This window comes from Falco biarmicus, chromosome 3, assembly GCF_023638135.1.
Source record: "Falco biarmicus isolate bFalBia1 chromosome 3, bFalBia1.pri, whole genome shotgun sequence".
Taxonomy (NCBI): domain Eukaryota; kingdom Metazoa; phylum Chordata; class Aves; order Falconiformes; family Falconidae; genus Falco; species Falco biarmicus.
The window spans coordinates 71,409,684-71,429,242 of record NC_079290.1 but is presented as its reverse complement, the minus strand read 5'-3'; the positions used below and the strand labels follow the sequence as shown (position 1 = coordinate 71,429,242).

The 19,559-nt window shown below is 39.1% G+C and overlaps 1 protein-coding gene across 3 annotated transcripts in view; it reads left to right on the top strand.

Annotated features, from left to right (window-relative positions):
• Window positions 1–19,559, top strand: part of TEX10 (testis expressed 10) — a 59,667-nt gene that overhangs the window by 13,022 nt on the left and 27,086 nt on the right. For all 3 annotated transcript variants that reach the window (XM_056330437.1, XM_056330438.1, XM_056330439.1), the window contains 5 exons: window positions 2–114; window positions 2,487–2,725; window positions 7,304–7,439; window positions 12,824–12,999; window positions 13,500–13,677. In XM_056330437.1, coding sequence (XP_056186412.1) covers window positions 2–114; window positions 2,487–2,725; window positions 7,304–7,439; window positions 12,824–12,999; window positions 13,500–13,677 — 842 coding nt within the window. The remainder of the gene's footprint in view (window position 1; window positions 115–2,486; window positions 2,726–7,303; window positions 7,440–12,823; window positions 13,000–13,499; window positions 13,678–19,559) is intronic.

Below are 19,559 nucleotides of genomic sequence, written 5' to 3'. Positions count from 1 at the left end.
GGAACTATGGCTTCGAATGAATTACCTTGTTGATTTCAAGCACCACTTCATGCGTCATTTTCCTTATTCTTTACAAGAAACAGTAAAACACAAAAAGAAAGATTCGTGCAAAGGGTAAGAATGAAATCAATGTCATGTTACAGCTTTTAATTTCATAAGAGAAGAGATAATGTGAGTCATGCGCTTTATCCAGTATTAAATTTTTTAATGTTGGAAAAGAAAACTTTTCATTGTGTGTTCCTTGAAGTTCTGTAGAGAATTTTCTATAGGAAGGTGGCACTGCTTTGAATTGAGAAATTTTGGTTGTTCTTTGTAAAAGTATTGTGTAGGAAGTTGTCTGAATAGCCTCCAGTAGAAATTAAAATGCTGTCCTTGAGAAATGAAAGTGTTTTATTGAACTCTTGATGTGGAATTTGCATATTGCTAAATGGTGATTTGCATTCGTCTGACTAGTTTCATATTTCTGCGTGTTTTCTTAAGTCGCTTGCTGAATTGCGTCAAAACATAGTTAAAACATTGTTTTTTCACCCACATCTACTCTTCTATAGTTGTATTACAGGGATGGCTAAATACAGCTAGGAGGGGAGATGGGACACATTGTGCCTATCTTGTTATGGCAAACCAGCACTGGAGCAGAAGCTAAACGCGTTTCTTCACTGTTGAGCTGGCAGAGTGGGTGCACCAATTTTATTCTGGTACAGGCCAGTAGCAGATCGTCTCCCGTCTTGGCTCCCAGATGTGAGACTGTATTCGCGCAAAGTCTGTTCTGGAGTCATTCTGCACCTTTGCAGTCTATGTAGAATGCTGGTGTAGGTACAAAGGATATCCGCCAGTGTCTGTCTTGGTTTCAGATACTTGCAAACTGCCACCGCAGCTAGAGCTGTAGTAGTATACAAAGGGTCTACCGTTACTTGAGGCTGAAATTTTGTTTGGTATTTTGACTGTTGCATTTTCTTTTCCTGGAGGGACACATAGATTAGAAGTACAGCATAGCTCTTTGTTAAATGCTGTCATTTCAGCAAAGTCTTACCTATTAAGTTCATACAGCCAAAAGGTGTTCTGCTTTTCCACGTTTTGACCTGAAAACCCTTCCTTGAAACTGAAAATCTCAGAATTAGCAGTTAGGCAATCTTGCCTTATGACATCCTGACTAACCATACTTCTGTTGATCTTCCTTCAGTCTGGTACTAAGTTTTGCCCCATTGTTACGCTTTAAAATAAACAGGTTATTGGATACATGCAGGAAAAACAATATGTGAAACTTATTTTTTTAAAAAACCTCATTTTTAGAAAACACTTGTGTTTTTATTTTGACTATTATTTCAAGACCTCTCAAAACTTAGCTTTATGCCAGAAAAATAAAAACAGCTGCTTTTTTTCCCTTGTTTCCCAATATATTGGGTTAAAGGCTTGCATTTGGAAACCTTCCATGGCATTTCAAAGCTTCCTTCCTTATCCAGTTAGAAAAAGTTGCAGAAATTTACCACAGTGTTACTGATAGTGCTTAGTATCTACATATTCTAAGCATAAAATTTTAAGTTATTAGCATTTATGCCATCAGTAAGTAATGTTCACAGGCTGAGATTTATTTGCTCATATTGTAATGGTTAGCTCTGAACTGAGGGGTGACTACACTTTTATTAGTGCAGGTTTGAAGTCCTTTTTGTTACTTTGTTTTCACAACTTTGCTTTGTGTTCTGGATGTAGACATTCATATTGTGCAGCTTTCTGCAGATAAATGCTGTGATTTTTTTTATATATACTGTGAGTGACCAATCAGCAAGTAGTGAATTTCTAGCATTATATGTCAAGCTGCAATACCCTTGATTACTTTCTTTTTGTCTTTCAAATCTCTGTAGGGCAACAGGGTGGTCCGGCAGAATATTGTGATGGTGAAAAATGTGGTTTTGATTCCACATGAATTTGGAAAGAAGTACATAAATGGACTTCCCTGGGCTGTTTGTGGTGCTTTTTGTTGTTGTGTAATAATGACAAAATCCATGTGATTCCTCACAGGAGAAACACAGAAGACACTGCAACTAACTAAGGATTAACTTTTTAGCTTTTTTACTGGTTTCAGTCACCTAAAAGTCACCCACTGCTAGGCCAGACTAAAAATGTCAAACAGGAGAAAAGATATGATTTAGAGCATTGGTTGTTGCCGCCACTATAAATATGTGAAACAGGCATTTTGGTGGCAGAACAAAAAATTAAATACCCATATGTCAAATATGAAGACTTTGGACATGTGTATTGACTTTAAAACTTTTTTCCGACATAGTATAATTTCTACCAAAGTAACACATATTAAAAGGCACAAAATATTTTTTTGAAATATCTCTTTTTGACTTTAAAACTTTTTTCTGACATAGTATAATTTCTACCAAAGTAACACATATTAAAAGGCACAAAATATTTTTTTGAAATATCTCTTTTTTCTTCTTTTTTTTCTTCTTTTTTTCCCCTTCCACACCCCTCTGTTCCAGCAACAAGTATTGTACGACATCCTCAAACAGCGTAGACCATCTTTTACTGAACTTAACCTTGTGTGACATAATGGTTTCACTAGCAAGCACTTCAACACTTCAGATGGATTCTGGTTGGCTGGACATGATAAGGAAGTTTGTGACAGATACTCTTCAGGATGGCAGTAAGCTGAATAGCAAGCAGGTGAACAGATTGCTTGGTGTGACTTGGAGACTAATGCAAATACAGCAAAACAAAGGTAAGGGTTTCTGAAAAGCCAAATTATGCAGTGACAAAGAGGTTGAGTTATTGTAGCATTTGCAGGTCACTTCATCTGATATCCTCCGTTTTTACGTTACAGTGTATTTTGTCTAAAGAGCTAAACTGAATTTCATGGTCATATGCCTGCATGTAGCATTGAAAACTGCTTGATTTTAGGGATGCTGTTAGATTCATACTGTTGATGTGCAAAGTACTAATACATTTGTGTACTTGTTTTCTGGTTTTACTTCTTAAGATTTTCTTATAAATGGGAAGATGAGGGGGGTTTACTGAAAAAAAGAATTACTAGGATGTAGAGGTACATGACACTTTAATATTCCAGTCCTTATGTAAAATCATTAATGTAGTTGGTAGGCTCCATTGACTACTGCCAGATGACCATTCTGGTTCTGTAGTGACATGAAATGCCAAGATAGTTGTGATGGAAGCTGCTCTAAAATATTTTCCAAGAGAAAATATATTGCCAGTTGTGACTTGCAGGACCAGTACAGTGTTTTGCCTTGGTTCCTGCCCCTCCCCCGCCCCTGCCCTTTTTCAAATACTTCTTGGTTTTGTTCCAGGTGAGACCTTGGTTGACATGTCCATTATGTAATCAATGTAGGACTTAGTGAAAAATTCCTTTCTTAAATAAATCTAAAGGTGGCAGAGGTCTGTGGTGTCTTCCTAGTCTGGTAGAAGTGAATCCCACAGCCACACGGCCAAGTAGAGTTTACAGAAAATGCTTTGCCCTTAGCAGCAGGTTTTGTTGTTAGTGTTGTAAGTGGAAAAGATGTCAAATGTCCCTCACATATATTTTGGCAGTTAGTTGTATCTCTGTCCAAATAGATTTTTAATTGGGAATCTGTCTATTTCTGTGTCTCTAATGACGAAGTTAACTAATTATTCCTATCTGCACCCCAAATTTAGCTTCTTGTTGAAGGCAGATAATAGTCCAAAGTTAGAGGTGTGCCTGTCTCGCCAGCTGAGCTAAAGCAGAAGAGTGGCTACAAAGGAAAATAGTTTCCAAACTATTGTTAGACTGTTAAATCAGATACTTCATGCTTTTCCTTGTAATGAAACAGTGATTTCTTTTTTCTCCTTCGTTTACCAAACTTTTACCAGATAGTGGATAATGGCTGGTGTTTTTCTAACTGAAGTGGCCATTTTAGTGCAGTAATTTTACTCAGGAATGCAGAAAATAAATAAGCTTAAAAAAAGTTTAAATGAAATTGTAAAAGATTAATGTGTATGGGTCTTGTCTGCTGATCCTGTAAAGGTTCAGGAATTTCACTGCAAGTAGAAAATTGTTTACCTCATGAATCTGTATCTGTTTGTGTGGACAGTATATCTCATCCCTTCAACATAATCCTTGTGCAGTACTAAAAGCCTGATTAGATGTCAGGTTCTAATTCATTCAAGTAAATAATTCATTTACTACATGTAGAGGATGTACAGCCTTGACATGCTGAAGAAAAGGGCTGATGGCTCGTTTGGCAAGAAGTGCAAAGTCCTGCACCTGGGGAGGAGCAAGCCCATCATGCAGCTGTGTATGCTGGGGGCTGACCAGCTGGAAAGCAGCTTGGCAGGAAAGGGCCAGCAGTGGGCCCTGGGGGCAAAAAAGGTCAGTGGTGTCCTGGGCTGCATTAGGAGGGATGTTGACAGCAGGTTGAGGGAGGTGATCATTCCCCTCTGTTCTGCACTGGTGAAGCCTCATGGGGAGTGCTGTGTCCAGTATTGGGCTCCCTCACATAAGAGACATGTAGACATACTGGAGAGAGTCCAGCAAAGGACCATGAAGATCGTGAAGGCACAGGAGCTTCTCTCCTATGAGGAAAGGCTGAGAAAGCTGGGGCTGTTCAGCTGGAGAAGAGAGCAGAGGGCATTTCATCGATGTATGTTAATACCTGAAGGGAGGGTGCAAAGAAGAGGGAGCCAGGCTCTTCAGTGGAGGCAGTGGGCAAAAACTGGAACACGGGAGATGCTCTCTGAACATCAGGAAACACTTTTTTCACTGTGAGAGTGACCAGGCACTGGTACAGTTGCTCAGGGAGGCTGTCGAGTCTCCATCCTTGGAAATACTCAGATGCTGTCTGGACATGGTCCTGGACAGCCAGGTCTAGCTGATCCTGCTTGAGCAGGTGTGTTAGACTAGATGATCTTCAGAGGTCCCATCCCACCTCAAGCATTATGTAATTCTGTGGAAGAAGAAAAGCTTCTTTCCTTGATTTCTTTTTTTTTGATGGCGCTTTAAAATTTCTGCACGGTATTGTGTCAGATGACGCTGCAAGAGATGGTACAGAACAAAAATATAACTGATTTGTTTAAAACCTCTCTGACATTGAGATTAAGGGCCTGGAAAGATACGTCGTGTTTAGAAGACAATACAAAATTAAAAATTAACTATTAAAATACAATTATTTTTTTTTAAGAACACAATGGCAATCAAAAGAGGGGAAATGTAGACAGAAAAAACAGAGCTAATGAATGAGAGATTAAATAAAAATAAGTCAACCTGCGCATTGTGCCACGAAAGCATGGTGGTATCTTTGCAGTTGCATTTTTCGGGGTTGTCAGTTTTGAGTAACTGTTTATGCCGAGGTGAAATGCACATATCCACCTTTTTTCTGTGGATGTCTTGAAGAGCTTTGAGCTGTGTTGTTTGAAGATTTCTCTGCATTGTTTAAAGGTCAAACTTTGGATCTGTTCTCTGTAATTAGGAGGTCTGCTCCTTTCTTGCATCTCTCAGGTATGACTTTATCAGCAGCTTGCCTGCTAGTTGTATTTTTGATAACTTTTCTTTGAGTAACAAAGCAGGCACACTCAGTCACTTCAGAAGGCTTGTCATGTGCCAATTAAAACTGAAATATGTTAAAAATCATGAGAACTTCGGCTGCATTTTGGAAGTCTGTATAATGCGGACCTCTTAAGTACTACTTCTTAAGAATACTTTTAAAATTGCTTCCATTTTTTAAACTTGTCCTTTTTATATGAAGCAATTCAAACAGTAGGAACTGCTTTACTAAATGTGCCGTAGAGAGTTGGAAGGTGTCTGAATGTCCTACACACTTAGAATATTTATTCATTGTATTTGTTCAGTTCACAGATCATTAATTATCTAAAACCCATGCAATGGGATAATTGTTATTCAATTAAGAATAAGCCAGTGTTCTGTTTAAGAAACACTATCCAAGATGAATCTTCACCTGAAGAGTATGTGAATTGAATAAGTTGATGCTCCCGATGCAATAAAAAGAACTTAATAATTTATCATAATTAAAATCCATTCTAATATTTGATGTATTTTTCTGTTGACAAGTATGTTAGATTTCAGCTTCTAGGTAGCTCCCTGCATTATGCTGAAGTATGACTGTGCCATTTCATCCACTTTTTATAGCGTGCCTTTTACAGAGAACCCCTACACAATAACTTAAATCTGTTCCCTGGTTAAGAGTTTTACTGATGAAGACCAGCCTCTGACAGGATCCGGAATCATTTTTAGCGTGAAGCATTGTTGCCTCTCTAGGCAGAAGTGGTGTTCAGTATGGAACACAGTTGTATCTGGTTTTGAATACAGACTGCTCTGTACATCTGGATGGAAAGACAAAGGTTTTGCAGTCTCAGTCTATGAAGATAAGGAAGTGATTGCTGCTATTTAAGTATTGTCTTGGCAGCCGTGAATTCCTTGGGACCCCAAGCTCTTCTGAGACAAATTGAGTCAGGTCTCTCAATACCCTTCATGTATTTCTAAGTTTTCAGATGCTTCCCCATTCTTTCCATGCTTATCTTCTCTCAGTTCAGATATTTTTTCCATGTTTTGTTAATTTTTACATCTAGTGGTTTAGTCCAGTTTCTAAAGAAAATGTTAGGTTTGTTTCTCAGTGTACTGGTAAATTCTGTAACTTTGTTACAAGGGTAGAATTTTCATACGTTGTTTTAAGTGTGGTGATAACACATAGCTAATGAGAGCTTCAGAGAAGGTAAGGTTCCAGTGGAGTTTAGCGGTTCTCTTTGCAGTGGCTTGCCAGTGGCCTCTTGAGGCGTGTATTTTCTGGTTAATTGGCAAATATGGTTTGTAGCCAGCTGGTTCAAAGACATGCAGAGCTGGTAAGGCTGGTGTGTGTGTGGCAGGGAGAAAAGAATAGTATAGAGAGAACTGAAAGCACTGTGATGATGAGGGTTGAGGGGGCATAAGTGAGGTATAAAGGAGAAGATTGGTGTGAGGTTACTGCACTAGGGGAAAAGAATGTGGAAGATGGCTGTGGAAAGCATGAATTCATTAGTTCTTAGCTGCTTCACAACCTGTGCACGGCCTTGTCTTCAAGAAGTTCTGAAGTTTTCACTTGCATGTTGTCTCTGTTCTTTTGTGTGTCTCTTTCACAAGCTATGCAAGATGATGATGTTTCAATGGTTTAGAAGTCTATCCAGTAGTTGTTTTAAAAAATTTTGATACTTCTCTGTGGAGTTAAATTTAAATAGTTGCAGATAAGTATTATAGGTCTTCCGTATATGTGTGTGTATATATAAAATCAGAAGATTAAGAAGCACTACTTCAGATTTTTGTATATTTTCTTTCTAGTGGCAACAGAACCCTTGATAAAAGCAGTATATACACTGTACCAGCAAAGGAATCTCCTCTTTCCAGTTCGTACATTGCTTTTGAAATTCTTTAGCAGAGTTTACCTGAAAGAAGATTTGAGGACTCAAAGAATCAGGTAAAAAACATTTTCTTTTTTTTCTTTTCTTTTTTTTTTTTTTTTTTCCATTTCAACATAGTATGCTTCTTTCAGAAGTTAGAATACTGGATTTCTATGTAGACATTATAAAACTTCATTCTGAATCTGTTTTGGCACTGTGTCACTGAAATTTGAAAGTTCAGGTTCTCTGTGAGATTGACGTGTATTAGCTTAGTTGTCTTTTTTTGTAACTTCAGTACTAGATTGATATTAAGGATTTCAATTTTAACTTGAAGTACACTGCTGCAAGCTCGTTACTGGCTGTGCAGTAGTCGCTGGATGTGTCAGGATTGTGCAGCTGTAGCCATGGTGCACTTCATTACTTCAGCCTGAGGTGGTGTGTGGACCTGTGACTTAGTGCCTTTGATGGTTCTGGTAGTGCCTGTCTAGCCTTTTGTACCTATTTTCTTTAAGAAAAGTATTCTGTTGTTTTGGGTATGTGGTCCTAAGGAGACTAGGTTTAGGAAAATGTTCTTGAAATGTTTGGGTTCCCAGTTTCATACTTCTATTAGATATCTGGGGTGCTTCAAGTAAGAGGAGATGATTTTCTGTATTGCTGCTGTTATTGTTCATAATAAAATTTGTCCAAATCATTTCCAAGTCTTAACTTTTCCAGAGGGTGTTTTTCAGCCAGGTCATCTGGTTCCAGCTACATAAAATCCTTAAACACAGGTCAGGCTGCATCAATCCTAACTTGTTTGAGAACAGCAAAGAGATGTAAGATCATATCCATGATACCTGTTTCTGCTGCTAGGTAAAAAATAAACCTCAGGGTCCCCAGAAGTACTGGCATCCAGTAGCAGAGTCAAGCTTTCGGAAAATTGTTGTCTTCTGCAACTACTTTGCTTTCTTAAATTTTACATTGTAGTAATGCCTGGGTGTACATGTAATTAATTCTGCAGCCAGAAACATCTAACACTACCCTATGAACGCTATAAAAAGTATGGGGAATTTGAATGGCAAACAGAAAAAAGGCTTGGGAATATCCCATTTTCCTCCTTTTCTCAACCAGCTAATTTCCCAGAGGTTACTGTTTTCTCTACTTACCTGGAAGTCTTGAGCATCTCATCCAGTTTCACATGATCATCTTAACTATCTAGAAAGCTTTAGTTTTCTATCTTTAGATGTCACAAATAGCACTAGTTTTTCTGCTGTTCATCTTAGTCTTCACATGGAATTGTGACTTTTTAGAAACAGATGAATGAAATTTCAAAAATTTGTTGCAAAAAGGATAATTGCACTTATGTCTGATAAGACATTTTAAGATGACATAATTCTTGTATGCTATACTGATTCATTTCTTTCCTTTAAAAACAAGTGGTTTTTTTCATTATTGCAAGATGTGTACTGTGCAGTAGATCCTGGATGACATTCATGTTATTCCATCTAGTTTGACGTCATAGCTCCTTCAGCCCTCCTGTGATTGCTCTCCTCCATATTTATTTTTTTTCTCAGAAGCTTGTCAAGAGTAGTCTTAAGAGGAGCAGAAGTTTTGTTGGAACATTTTCCAAGGATATTTAAGTGAAGGTGTTTAATTTTTAGGTGTATTTGATTCAAAGGCTAGGTAGAAGCTTTTGGCTATTGTTGCCCTGTGAAAGAAAACTTGATTGATTTATTACAAGGTTCAGAATTAATATTTTGGTCTTGATGTTAGTATATTGTAGTGGTTTAACCCCAGCCGGCAACCAAGCACCATGCAGCCACTTGCTCACTGCCCCTCACCCAGAGGGATGGGGAGGAGAACTGGAAAGGAATGTAGAAGTCAAGGGTTGAGATAAGAACAATTTAATAGGCAAAGCAAAAGCCGTGCACACAAGCAAAGCAAAACAAGGAATTCATTCACCACTTCCCATGGGCAGGCAGGTGTTCAGCCACCCCCAGGAGTGCAGGGCTCCGTCACACCTAACGGTTACTGGGGAAGACAAATGCCATAATGCCGGATGTCCCCCCCCTTCCTTCTTCTTCCCCCAGTTTATATACTCAGCATGTCGGCATATGGTATGGAATATCCCTTTGGCTAGTTTGGGCCACCTGTCCTGGCTGTGCCCCCTCCCAATGTCCCGTGCCCCCCCAGCCCTCTGGCTGGCAGGGCCCAAGAAACTGAAAAGTCCTTGATTTAGTATAAACATCACCCAGCAACGACCCAAAACACCAGTGTGCTATCAACGTTGTTCTCACACCAAATCCAAAACACTGCACTGCACCAGCTACTAAGAACAAAACTAACTCTATCCCAGCTGAAACCAGGACATATCTTCACCCCTAATCACTACACACATATGCGTAGTCATTGTGTGTTTACATGCATACCCAGTGTGTATGTACACACACGCATGTATATATACTGGTAGAGACTTAAAGGCTATTTAGCCTTACAGCTTGCCTTCCACACTGCTGACCTATGTGAGATGCTATAGAAAGAAGGCAAGAATTACTGTTCCATACTACTCTTAAGCTTCTAACAATTTTGAAGCCTGTGCTTCCTCACAGGGCAGATCATCTGTGTGTTTAGTATCCCTCGGTGGATGTCATTTCCATGAGCTCTTCTAGTCATTCCTTGGAGCTGCCTAAATCAAGAGCGGCTGCAGCATCCTTTGGAAAGGAGTGACAAAGCTCAGCTATCTAAAGACCAGCTTTTGTTTGTTTTGATCACGGCTCCTTCTAGTTTCATTTGATACCAGCACCCATTTCTTTTGTGGGAAGAGAAAACAACCGTTTTATTCCCATCCACCATTTACATGTCAAGTGACTTGAGACCTCTTTTGAGCCCACCTCCAACTCACCCACTTCAGTTGTCTGTTCTCCAGGCTTTTCCTGTTGTTAAACACAATCTCTCTGTGCAAGGCTCTTCCCTCTTATGTCATCGATACCTAGTTTCCTTGAAAAGCTTTTGGTCAGTGATCTTGTCTTTTGAAAATGGAATAATTTTTATCATCATTATGGTACTCTTGTTGACATTTTCAAAGACCTACTTTGAACTTCTTGATTACACCTGGTTGCTTCTTTCATGTAGTCATCACTTCAATAGTAAGCTGATGAAAATGCTTTTGGTTTATAAATGATACTTGGTTTGATAAGACAGGGTGTCATAGAAATTGTAGACTACTGAAGATATGATCTATAGGATTCTTTCAGTTTGAGCTAGAAAAGATAAATGAAATCAGATCTATAATGGAGGTTGTCAAGTTTACCAAAGACGTTTAAAGGAAAGAGAAAAATTATTAGTGAAGTTCCCTGAAGTACTGGCCCTGAAGGCCAGTTGATTGGAATGGGGAAAGGAGGTCTGGAGAATAAAGTCATAAATACAAATGAAAATTTTTCTAGGGCTAAGGAAGAACTGGTCTGAGGTTTGGGTTTGGTTGGGTTTGGTTTTTTTCTATTTCCTGACCATTTTTTAGGGGGTGTTTAGAGTAAACAGCACTTACAGAGAAAGGGAAAAAAGGAATTGATAAGCAAACGGGTTTCATTCCTACTTTTCTGACAAGAAGGTTAGAAGTAGCAGTTCCTAAATGTGAAAACAGCAAAAGCTTCTTAACCACCACACTATAGGATAAGGGAAGAAGTGGGTCTGAAATTAGGGTGAATTGAGGTTGTCCTACAATATAAGTAAGTGTCACATTTTCCCATAAAGATTATTATAACTTGTGTCAAACACAAGGGATGATCAGAGTCCTCAGATAAGAAAACAACAGTGCTGTAAACAAATTTGAGTTGAATGCAGTCAAATGACTGCAAAAGAGGACGATTAGGTAAATTTTATTCCAGAGGCTCAAGAGAACTGGAACGTGAAAATGCCGATAGTAAGAACTCTGTTACCTTTAAAGGCAGGTGATGCAATATGTATTTAGTATAAAAGATGGCATCTCACCTAGAGAGTAGGAGCGTGTACAGTGGAACACACTGTACACAGGTAACAACAGTGGAAATGGTAAAACTGGAGTGAGTCTGCCTGTGCAGTTCCTCAGAGCTCCTTTGAAGCTAAACTAGATGTTATCATTAATGACAGGCACACAAAACAGGAGTATGCCAATAGAAACTTTCTGATGACACACAGTTTAGAAACACTACCTGACCAGAGGAAATGAGAAATAAACCAGAAGAATTGGATTACCTGAGGGAATGGTAGAAGAGGGAAGAGAAGTATTTGTACAAAACACAAATTGGTGCATTTAGCAACTAACAGGATTTTTTAAAATGTAAAATTCAGCCAGGCAGTTGCAAACAATAGTCCTGTGATTAATCTCTCTCCTATATGCTGGGTTGTGTACTGGGGATGGGGGGTGGGGGGTGGTGGAACAAGTGTAGATTTTAAAGATACTAAGTGTTAGCAGAAGATACATGCAAGTATTGTAATCTGTGAACAAGCTCATTTGATACCTCATTCAGTTGTAGTTACTTATGCACAAGAAAGCCCAAATTGTAAGAGCTGCAGGGGCAACCTAAGCTATAGATTCTTTCTGCTTATGTTTGAATTGTCCCAAACACCTCAGTTGTGCTTGCCTGAGGCTCTGGGTAGAGTCAATAGAAAGGTAAACATTCCAGCAGAATTTACGTAAAAAGTCTCTTTAAATTTAGCAAGTGAAGAATCGGATCAGCTGAATGTAATGAAACACATGGGCCAGACAGATACGCAGGGACATAGCACCCTTGGGTTGAGAAAGTTGTCTTGTGAAAGTGAGGCCACTTTGTCGTCCATGGAAAGCCATGGTGACCGCAGGAGGTTCTGTATGACTGGGAAAAGACTGCTGTTTAACCCATCTTGAAGAGAATCTGGGGAATTTCAGGCTGATGAGCCTTGGCATGGTCCCTGCAAAGGTTGTGCAGCCCTTTGCTTGGAATTGATATGAACATGTAAAGACAAAGCGGGTAATCGGGAACAAGCTAGCGTGTATGCGAGAGCAAACTGTACTTTACTGACATGATAGCCCCCGATGACGAACGATGAATAGCTGCATGGTGAAGGGGAGAGTGTCTTGACACAATAAACTTGTTAATAAGGTTTGTTTAGTGCTGTGTTCTATCAGTTTTATTTTTTCGTTTTGCTTTAAGTGGTATCGGAAATGTTGATTTGCCAGCATATGGTCAGTTCACACAAATACTTTCTGGAAGAGTTGAAAATATGCAGTGCGAAAGCTGTGGATCAGATAAATACTTCTGATGTAGCTGTAGTGGCACACCAGTGTTCTCAGATCTTCTGGTGAAGTATTCTCAGCACATCACAGTATTGCAGTTTATTGTAACTTAAATGTACCTGTCATTAAAGCAACTTAGTCAACTGGAGAGAGTAAGTTTGTGGGGCGGTTGTTGTTTTGGTTTGTGTGTTTTGGGTTTTTTCCCCCAACTAATTTTCCCTCTTTCTTTAGAAGTCGAAGTAAAGTTTTATCTCGTTGGTTGGCTGGCTTACCTCAGCAGCTTGCTCTGCTTGGCTTGAGAAACCCTGAGCTTTCAAATCAGCTGATTGACATCATTCATTCTGCTGCTTCTCGTTCAAACAAGGAATTATTGCAAAGTTTACAAGCCACTGCTGCTCGAATATATGGTAAGACTTTTACACTACAGTGAAATGAATTTTGTCCATCACTTGGCAGGGAAGTTGCAATATGTGGGAAATATTGATGTTTCCTAGAAGAGCATATAGTCGGGAGGCAGGGGGGACAGGGGTGGAGATCAGTTTAGTCCCTTTTAGAAAAGGTTGAAACAAACTGTATGTCATTTCCTAGAGGCTAGTAAAAAAGTTAGATCTTTAGGTCGAGTCAGTAGGACTTGGACAGACTAGAAGGTTCAGGTTTTGTGAAATCTACTTCTTGGTAGCATTGCTTCTCTTTTCTGCCCCCCCCTCCCCACGTTAGTTATATTGTCTTCCCTCCAGCAAGTGCTGTAGGCCTTTAACTAAGACTAGTTAGAAGAGAGTGGGGTCCTTTGCGGAATTGCTGCAGAGTTTCGCCTGCGATGCTTCTGCTGTGTGATTGTTACCCAGCGGTTTTGCGCGTGGAAAAGCAGTGGCACGTCAGCGTTTCGCTTCCCTATGTGTGCCGGCAGATCCGCTAGATGGTACCCTGGTCCTGCTGCCGGCCGAGGCGCAGCGGCGGCTGGTGCAGCTGGTGTACTTCCTGCCCTGCCTGCCCGCCAGCCTGCTCGCCGGCCTCAGCCGCTGCTGCATCATGGGCAGGATGTCCTCCGAGCTGGCGGCCACCCTCATCGGGATACTGCACATGAGGTACGACAGTGGTTTGTGTTTGCTGCGGGGCGGGGGGAAAGTCAACCAGACAAAAAAACCCCCACACAACTGACTGCGGACGTTTATTCATTGTGAACTTTGTTACTGGTTTGCACAGGAAAAGGCAATATAGTGTGCAAGAATTGGCATCACAAAGAAAGTTAGTGCTTCCATCAAACTTCACTCCTAGCCTTTCACTTCCAGTGTCCTTCCACTGATCAGTTTTCTCCAATGCTTGATCACAAAGTCATACCAGTTACCTGTAAGGCTACGTGGTGTTGAGCAACCTCTACCCAGAATGTCATTGCTGGTGGTTTTTATTCTGCTGCTGGTTGCAGCTTTTCCTCATAAGTACTTTGACCTGACAGTGTTTCTAGTGAAAAATGACCAACTAATGTGTATTCTCAAGTTCTGCTTACTTTCAAACTTTTTAAAACTTAACTTTGCTTACAATTACTACACTTGCCTAGCAACTATGATTTGGCTGTTTAAGTGTCTTGTTAGAAATTATTCATGGTCTTGTTTTTGTCCTGGCCTGAAAGAGGGTGAGTTTGCCTACAAAGTCAGGGAGAGAGACCACTGTTCCGCCAAAGTGAGTGTTAGGCTTGCAGGGTTTTTACAAGGGTCTTTCACTTTGCTGCTTCTGGAAAAAATATACTTGCTCTTTTTCTATTGCTCAGTATTGTTGAACCTTGGATAAATAAGCAGGAATTAAACTTCTATGAATTGTGCTTAAAGTGATTTTTTTTTTTCTTAATGCTTTTTAGATCTTAAACGTTGTTTAGTTAAAATATGACACAACATAATGTACTGTCAAATGCAGACCTATTTGAATTACTGTATAACACGTGAATAAGGTGACTAATGTGAAGTGATGGCGATGAAATTTATAATAGCCTGTATATAATGCATGACCACTATAAAAATGAAGTTGTGTCTGGTTTTGGGAAGGTGGACCTCAAATTTTGTTTTAAAAAAATTAGAAGTTCTCTACCATATATTGGAAAATCAGTGGCAAACCACATCATATTCAAAGACAGTCATGGTAAGAACTAGAATCAGTAATAAGCATTTAGATGCTTATTCTGTTGTTAGATCTTATTGGATTTTCAGTATGGTAGACTTCTATAGTAGTAATATAACTTTTCTAAAGATTATCAGCAGGTGGGCTGCGGGCATTTGATTCTTTAAGCAGAAGGTGCAAGAGGCAGTCAGAGGGTGGTGTTCTTAGCAAAAGTAGGTTATATCCTGTCAACAGAGGAGGAGGAGGAGCAGCAACTTCTTACTTTTTGGAGTGCAAAAAAGATATATTGATTTTAACTTATGGCACTTGAAACATGTTTTACACTAAGTTGGATTCAAAGATTGTGGTTTATCTACCCAGGAAGTCAATCTGAAATAACTAGATGAAAAAAACCCAAGTACTGATGTAGTTATACTAGCGCAGTTTCTTGTATTGATAAGCCCTAACAGTCCTCCTTTCTGGAAGATTGCAAATTCTGATGAAACTTGGAAAAGAGATACTACTTTTGATTGAGTGTTGTTTTTCTTTGATAAGGCTGTTCCCACTTCATTGCAAGGATGCTGTTAAAAACAGGAGCTTGATCAATTTTATTTAGAAAAACATCTGAAAACAATGCAAGTCGTTGGAAAGAATAAAATGAGTCTTACAGACAAAGTGAATGCAACAGCATTGAAAATACATTATCACCTATATAGCCAATTTGAAACTTGTACAAGTTCTAAAGGGCTTATTGATGACACCTTTTTTTAGCTGTAGCTCAGCTTCTTGATACATAGGTGAGGTTTATTTTGTGAGACACTACTTTTTTTTTTCTTATTGTCACAACTGTAGACTTTTTTTTTTATCCTAAAGACTTCATCCTAGGATGCCTTAAAGAATTAGAACTAAGATCATGTCAGAAATTTTAGCAGCTGCTGAGGAGGGTGTACAAAAAAAAAAGTTGCTTTGGTGACTTCAGCATGCAAACATTGGGGATAAGTAACAATATTAACTTCTCAAGAACAGAAATGTCTGATGTATCTTTTCCCTTGGAAAAGAGGTACAGTTAAGGAAGTAGTAGGTTTTCTAGATGTGAACCTTAGCTGGGTTTTACAAGCTTCATAATCTGGCATTGCACATAGGATACATGAACAAATTTTCTGTCCTTTACCAGAAAAGCCAAGCTGGATTGTGTCCAGTTTTGTGGCTTGCTTTTCTGTAACGATACAGACAAACTGGACTCAGTTTAAATGAGAGCAGACAGAGACCAATAGTCTGTAAATTGTGATACTGGGGAACTGACAAATTGGCATTGTTAGGCAAATCAGGCTGGGAAGGAGGGGGAGCCCTGTGTGTGAAAGGCTGTTGAAAAGGAACAGGAGAACACGACTTTAGCAGGATTAGAAATACAGACCTTACACGCAGAAAAATTGTTTGGTTTGAGTGGTAGCAAAATTTTCTAAAAGCAGAGAGATGGCAATGTGCTGTGTAGGAAGGGGGTGTAAATGTACTTCACTGGAGATACTTAAAATCGGGTCGGACAAAAGGTTATCGTGGATGGCAGAGGGTAAAGCTATGAAGGAAGTAGAGGGACTAGGTAACTTCTGGTAACCATTTACTGCTTTTGGGATGCATGGAGTTTAACATGCAAGTTTTTTAAATGAACAGTGCTATAAAAAAAATGTATGTAATTTCACAGTTCCGTGCCACAATCTGGTTCATGGGATGCTTTCTGTAGGATTAGGATAGCTTTGCATACGGAAAGTGATACAAATCAGTCCTTTGGGAGACATCATTTATGAGTAAAACCAGTGTTGTCAGTAGATGGCACTGTTTTTCTTCCAGTAGATTCATGTTCTGTTGGGGGGGGGGGGGGGGGGGGCGGCGTTTTTATAAATTTTTCTTCTGTGCCACCTGCTTATCTGTCATTCTTTAAATAGATTGCATTCAGGAGCATCAGGGGCTCACTGCTGTGTTTGGTAATTGTTATTAATTTCTTCAAAAGCCTTTATTTCTGCGTTATTAATGACTAGCAGAGCATCTATGTTTTTACATGCATCTGAGAATGCACATATATGCCTATATATATTTGCCAGGGAGAAGCTGCATTAAGGTGGATTTGGTGGGAGTACATATGGATGATAATAAGACTGTCAGTTATTCCAGGAATAATCATTATAAACTCAAGGAACTCATATCTTTTTGTGTATGTGTGTAAACTGTAAAAGTAGATATAATGAATGTGTCCAGATGTCTTAAACCACAGCCCTGTGATGCTACCAGGAGGTAACGTTAAATTATAATTAGTGTGTTAACTTTTAGGATTTTTTGTTGATTAGAAATGGATTTTGAAGATGTTCAATCGCTTCTACTTCTTGTTTTTGCGATGGTGAAATGAATAGCCAGGTGGTCTGTAGGAGACCATTAAGACAGCCACGGTGGGCTCTGTGGGCCAAGAATGAAGATAATGTTGACGCTATTTCCACATATAATGGGAAGGTTTCTGAGTTTGGGAGGGTGATTATCTGTACTGCTAAATTATTAGGATGGTTTCTGTCATGTTTTTGGTCTGTTTTCACTAAAGCTTCAGCAGTTAACACAGGCCAAGGACAGTTCTGAAAACAAAGCTGCAGTGCAGCTGCCCCATTTTGGGTGCTCGTATGAGCATGGACAGATTTATGCTAATTGATCTCTGTGCCAACAGACAGACTTTGCTGCTGTTTGGGTCACTGGAAAAGCTACAGCTGGTGAGTTTCAGGTGAAACTGAGGGACAGGTGTTGTCTTGCCTTAATTTCCCTGCTGTTCTTCTCCAGTGCCTACTGTGTTGGACCTGAGATGTAAGTAACTTGAATAAATCCAGGCAGGTAGGGTTCTGAGACCAGGGTTTTGGTGTATAAATCTGTCTCCCCACTTTTGTTCATACATAAACAGGTGAGGAAAGATGTGGAGCAACATGAGTGAGCAATCTGTGACTTCAGACTGAGAGAAATGAGAAGTAGCAGCTTCTCTGAAGGAGATGACTTCTCTGAGTCGTCCTCTGATGAGCTTAAATTTACAGAGACATGTGGAGGGGTTTGGGAAGTATTTTAGGAAGTCTGCGTTGAACCTACTGGATGAATTTTTCTGTGGTCTTTAGGTGGTAGTACTTCGGTGTATTGAGACAAACCATTCACCTTGATGCAACATGTTATGTTTCTCAAAGAATTAACTTCAGTATTGATTTTTTCATGCATGATTTATTGGAATAACTGGTAAATAATCAAATAGTAGTTCTCTGCTAATTAAATGTTAAGGGTTTATAGTGTTGTGTGGGAATATGTGACATTTGGCATGAGCGGACCTTTTGGTTTGAAATTCCAGTCTTAGCTTCGTCTCAACAGTGGAGTTCTGTTGAACATAATAAGCATATGCTTATTTTTTTGGTACTTTTTGGAAGACTGGCTTTGAGGCAAATCTTCTTGTCAGGTATGGAAACTTATTAAATGTTGTAAACTCACCTTCCTGTATACAGTAGATTGTTTTGTTTGTTTGACAAAAGGGAAGCCTGCTGTTTACCGTACAGCTTTTGGTATGTAAGAATTGCAGAGGAGCGCCATTTTTCACCATTGATTAGGCTCAGTGGTTTTGGTTGCTACTTCTTAGTGACTTTGTGGTGATTGAATGGCATATATTCTTGCAAACACATATGTCTTTTTCTTTGCTTTTGTATAAGGCAGGATACTTAAGATGATTAATGTATAATCTCAGTACTTACTGTGATATATGTTCTGTGAAATATGGATTAAGAAATGCAGATTATGAGATTGTGATCAAACATATAAACCAGGAAGTTAGAATGCTGACTTTACAGGAAAAGTTCTGTCTCCTCTTAATATGTCTTGAGGTACAAATAAGGAAAACCTATTCAGTGTAATTACATAAATGCAATTTATTTGTGTGCCTTGTTTATACATAATAGTTATTATATTTTGGTAGAATTTTTTATCCGTTGGAACAGTGAGTCTGGAAATCATTTCACTGTAATAAAGAATTGGACAGATAATGTTTCACTACCTAGATAAAAAACAATGGGACTTAATTTATGGCATTTGTCTCTTGAAGTAGTGTCCATAAATGAGATCTCAAGTGGCTTCAAATGGCCATTTCTTATTCTTGTAGGGTTCTTTCCCTGCTGGGGACAGAGTTGTTGTTTCTGTTGCTGTAGAAAAGGAGAAGGGTGAGGACCATATAAATAAAAGCTGAGTGCACTCTTGTAGTGAGGCATAAATCATGTGGGAGTTCCCAGTCCTCACAGGTTTGAGATAACTCTGGGAGTAACTTGCATTTTGCTTGTTGTAACTGTAAATGGACTCTTTCCTTCAGAGGTAGTACCTTTAAAGTATTCTGTTGCTTTCCAGACAATAGTGAGGTAGCTCAGCTGGCATCTCATCAAGCAGCCAGGCATGCTTGTTCGTTCCTGTAATCATCCAGAATCTGGTGTTTAGAAAAAAACTAGGATGGACATTTTAACGTCTGTTTGTATAAGGTGTAAAATACTGTGTCTCCAAATACATTACCCAGAGATGTTTTAGGGTCATAATAGAGTTTAAAGTTTTCTATAGATACTTCCTTTTTAAGTATTACTCTTACTTCATTTAGTCATCCTATTTATGTGATCTGCAACCTTTGACAGTATAGCTTTAGGAGGCACAGTGAGAATGCAAAATGCAGGTAATGAAGAGCCTATATACTACTTCATTAAAGACGTACTGAATGCGTTATTGTAGACAGGAAAAATATTATGTTCCCAAGAAGTATTTGCAAGCTGGAGGGAACTTGGAACCTATTGTAACCCATTATTGTGAATAACAACATTGGTAGAGCAAATGAATACAGTAA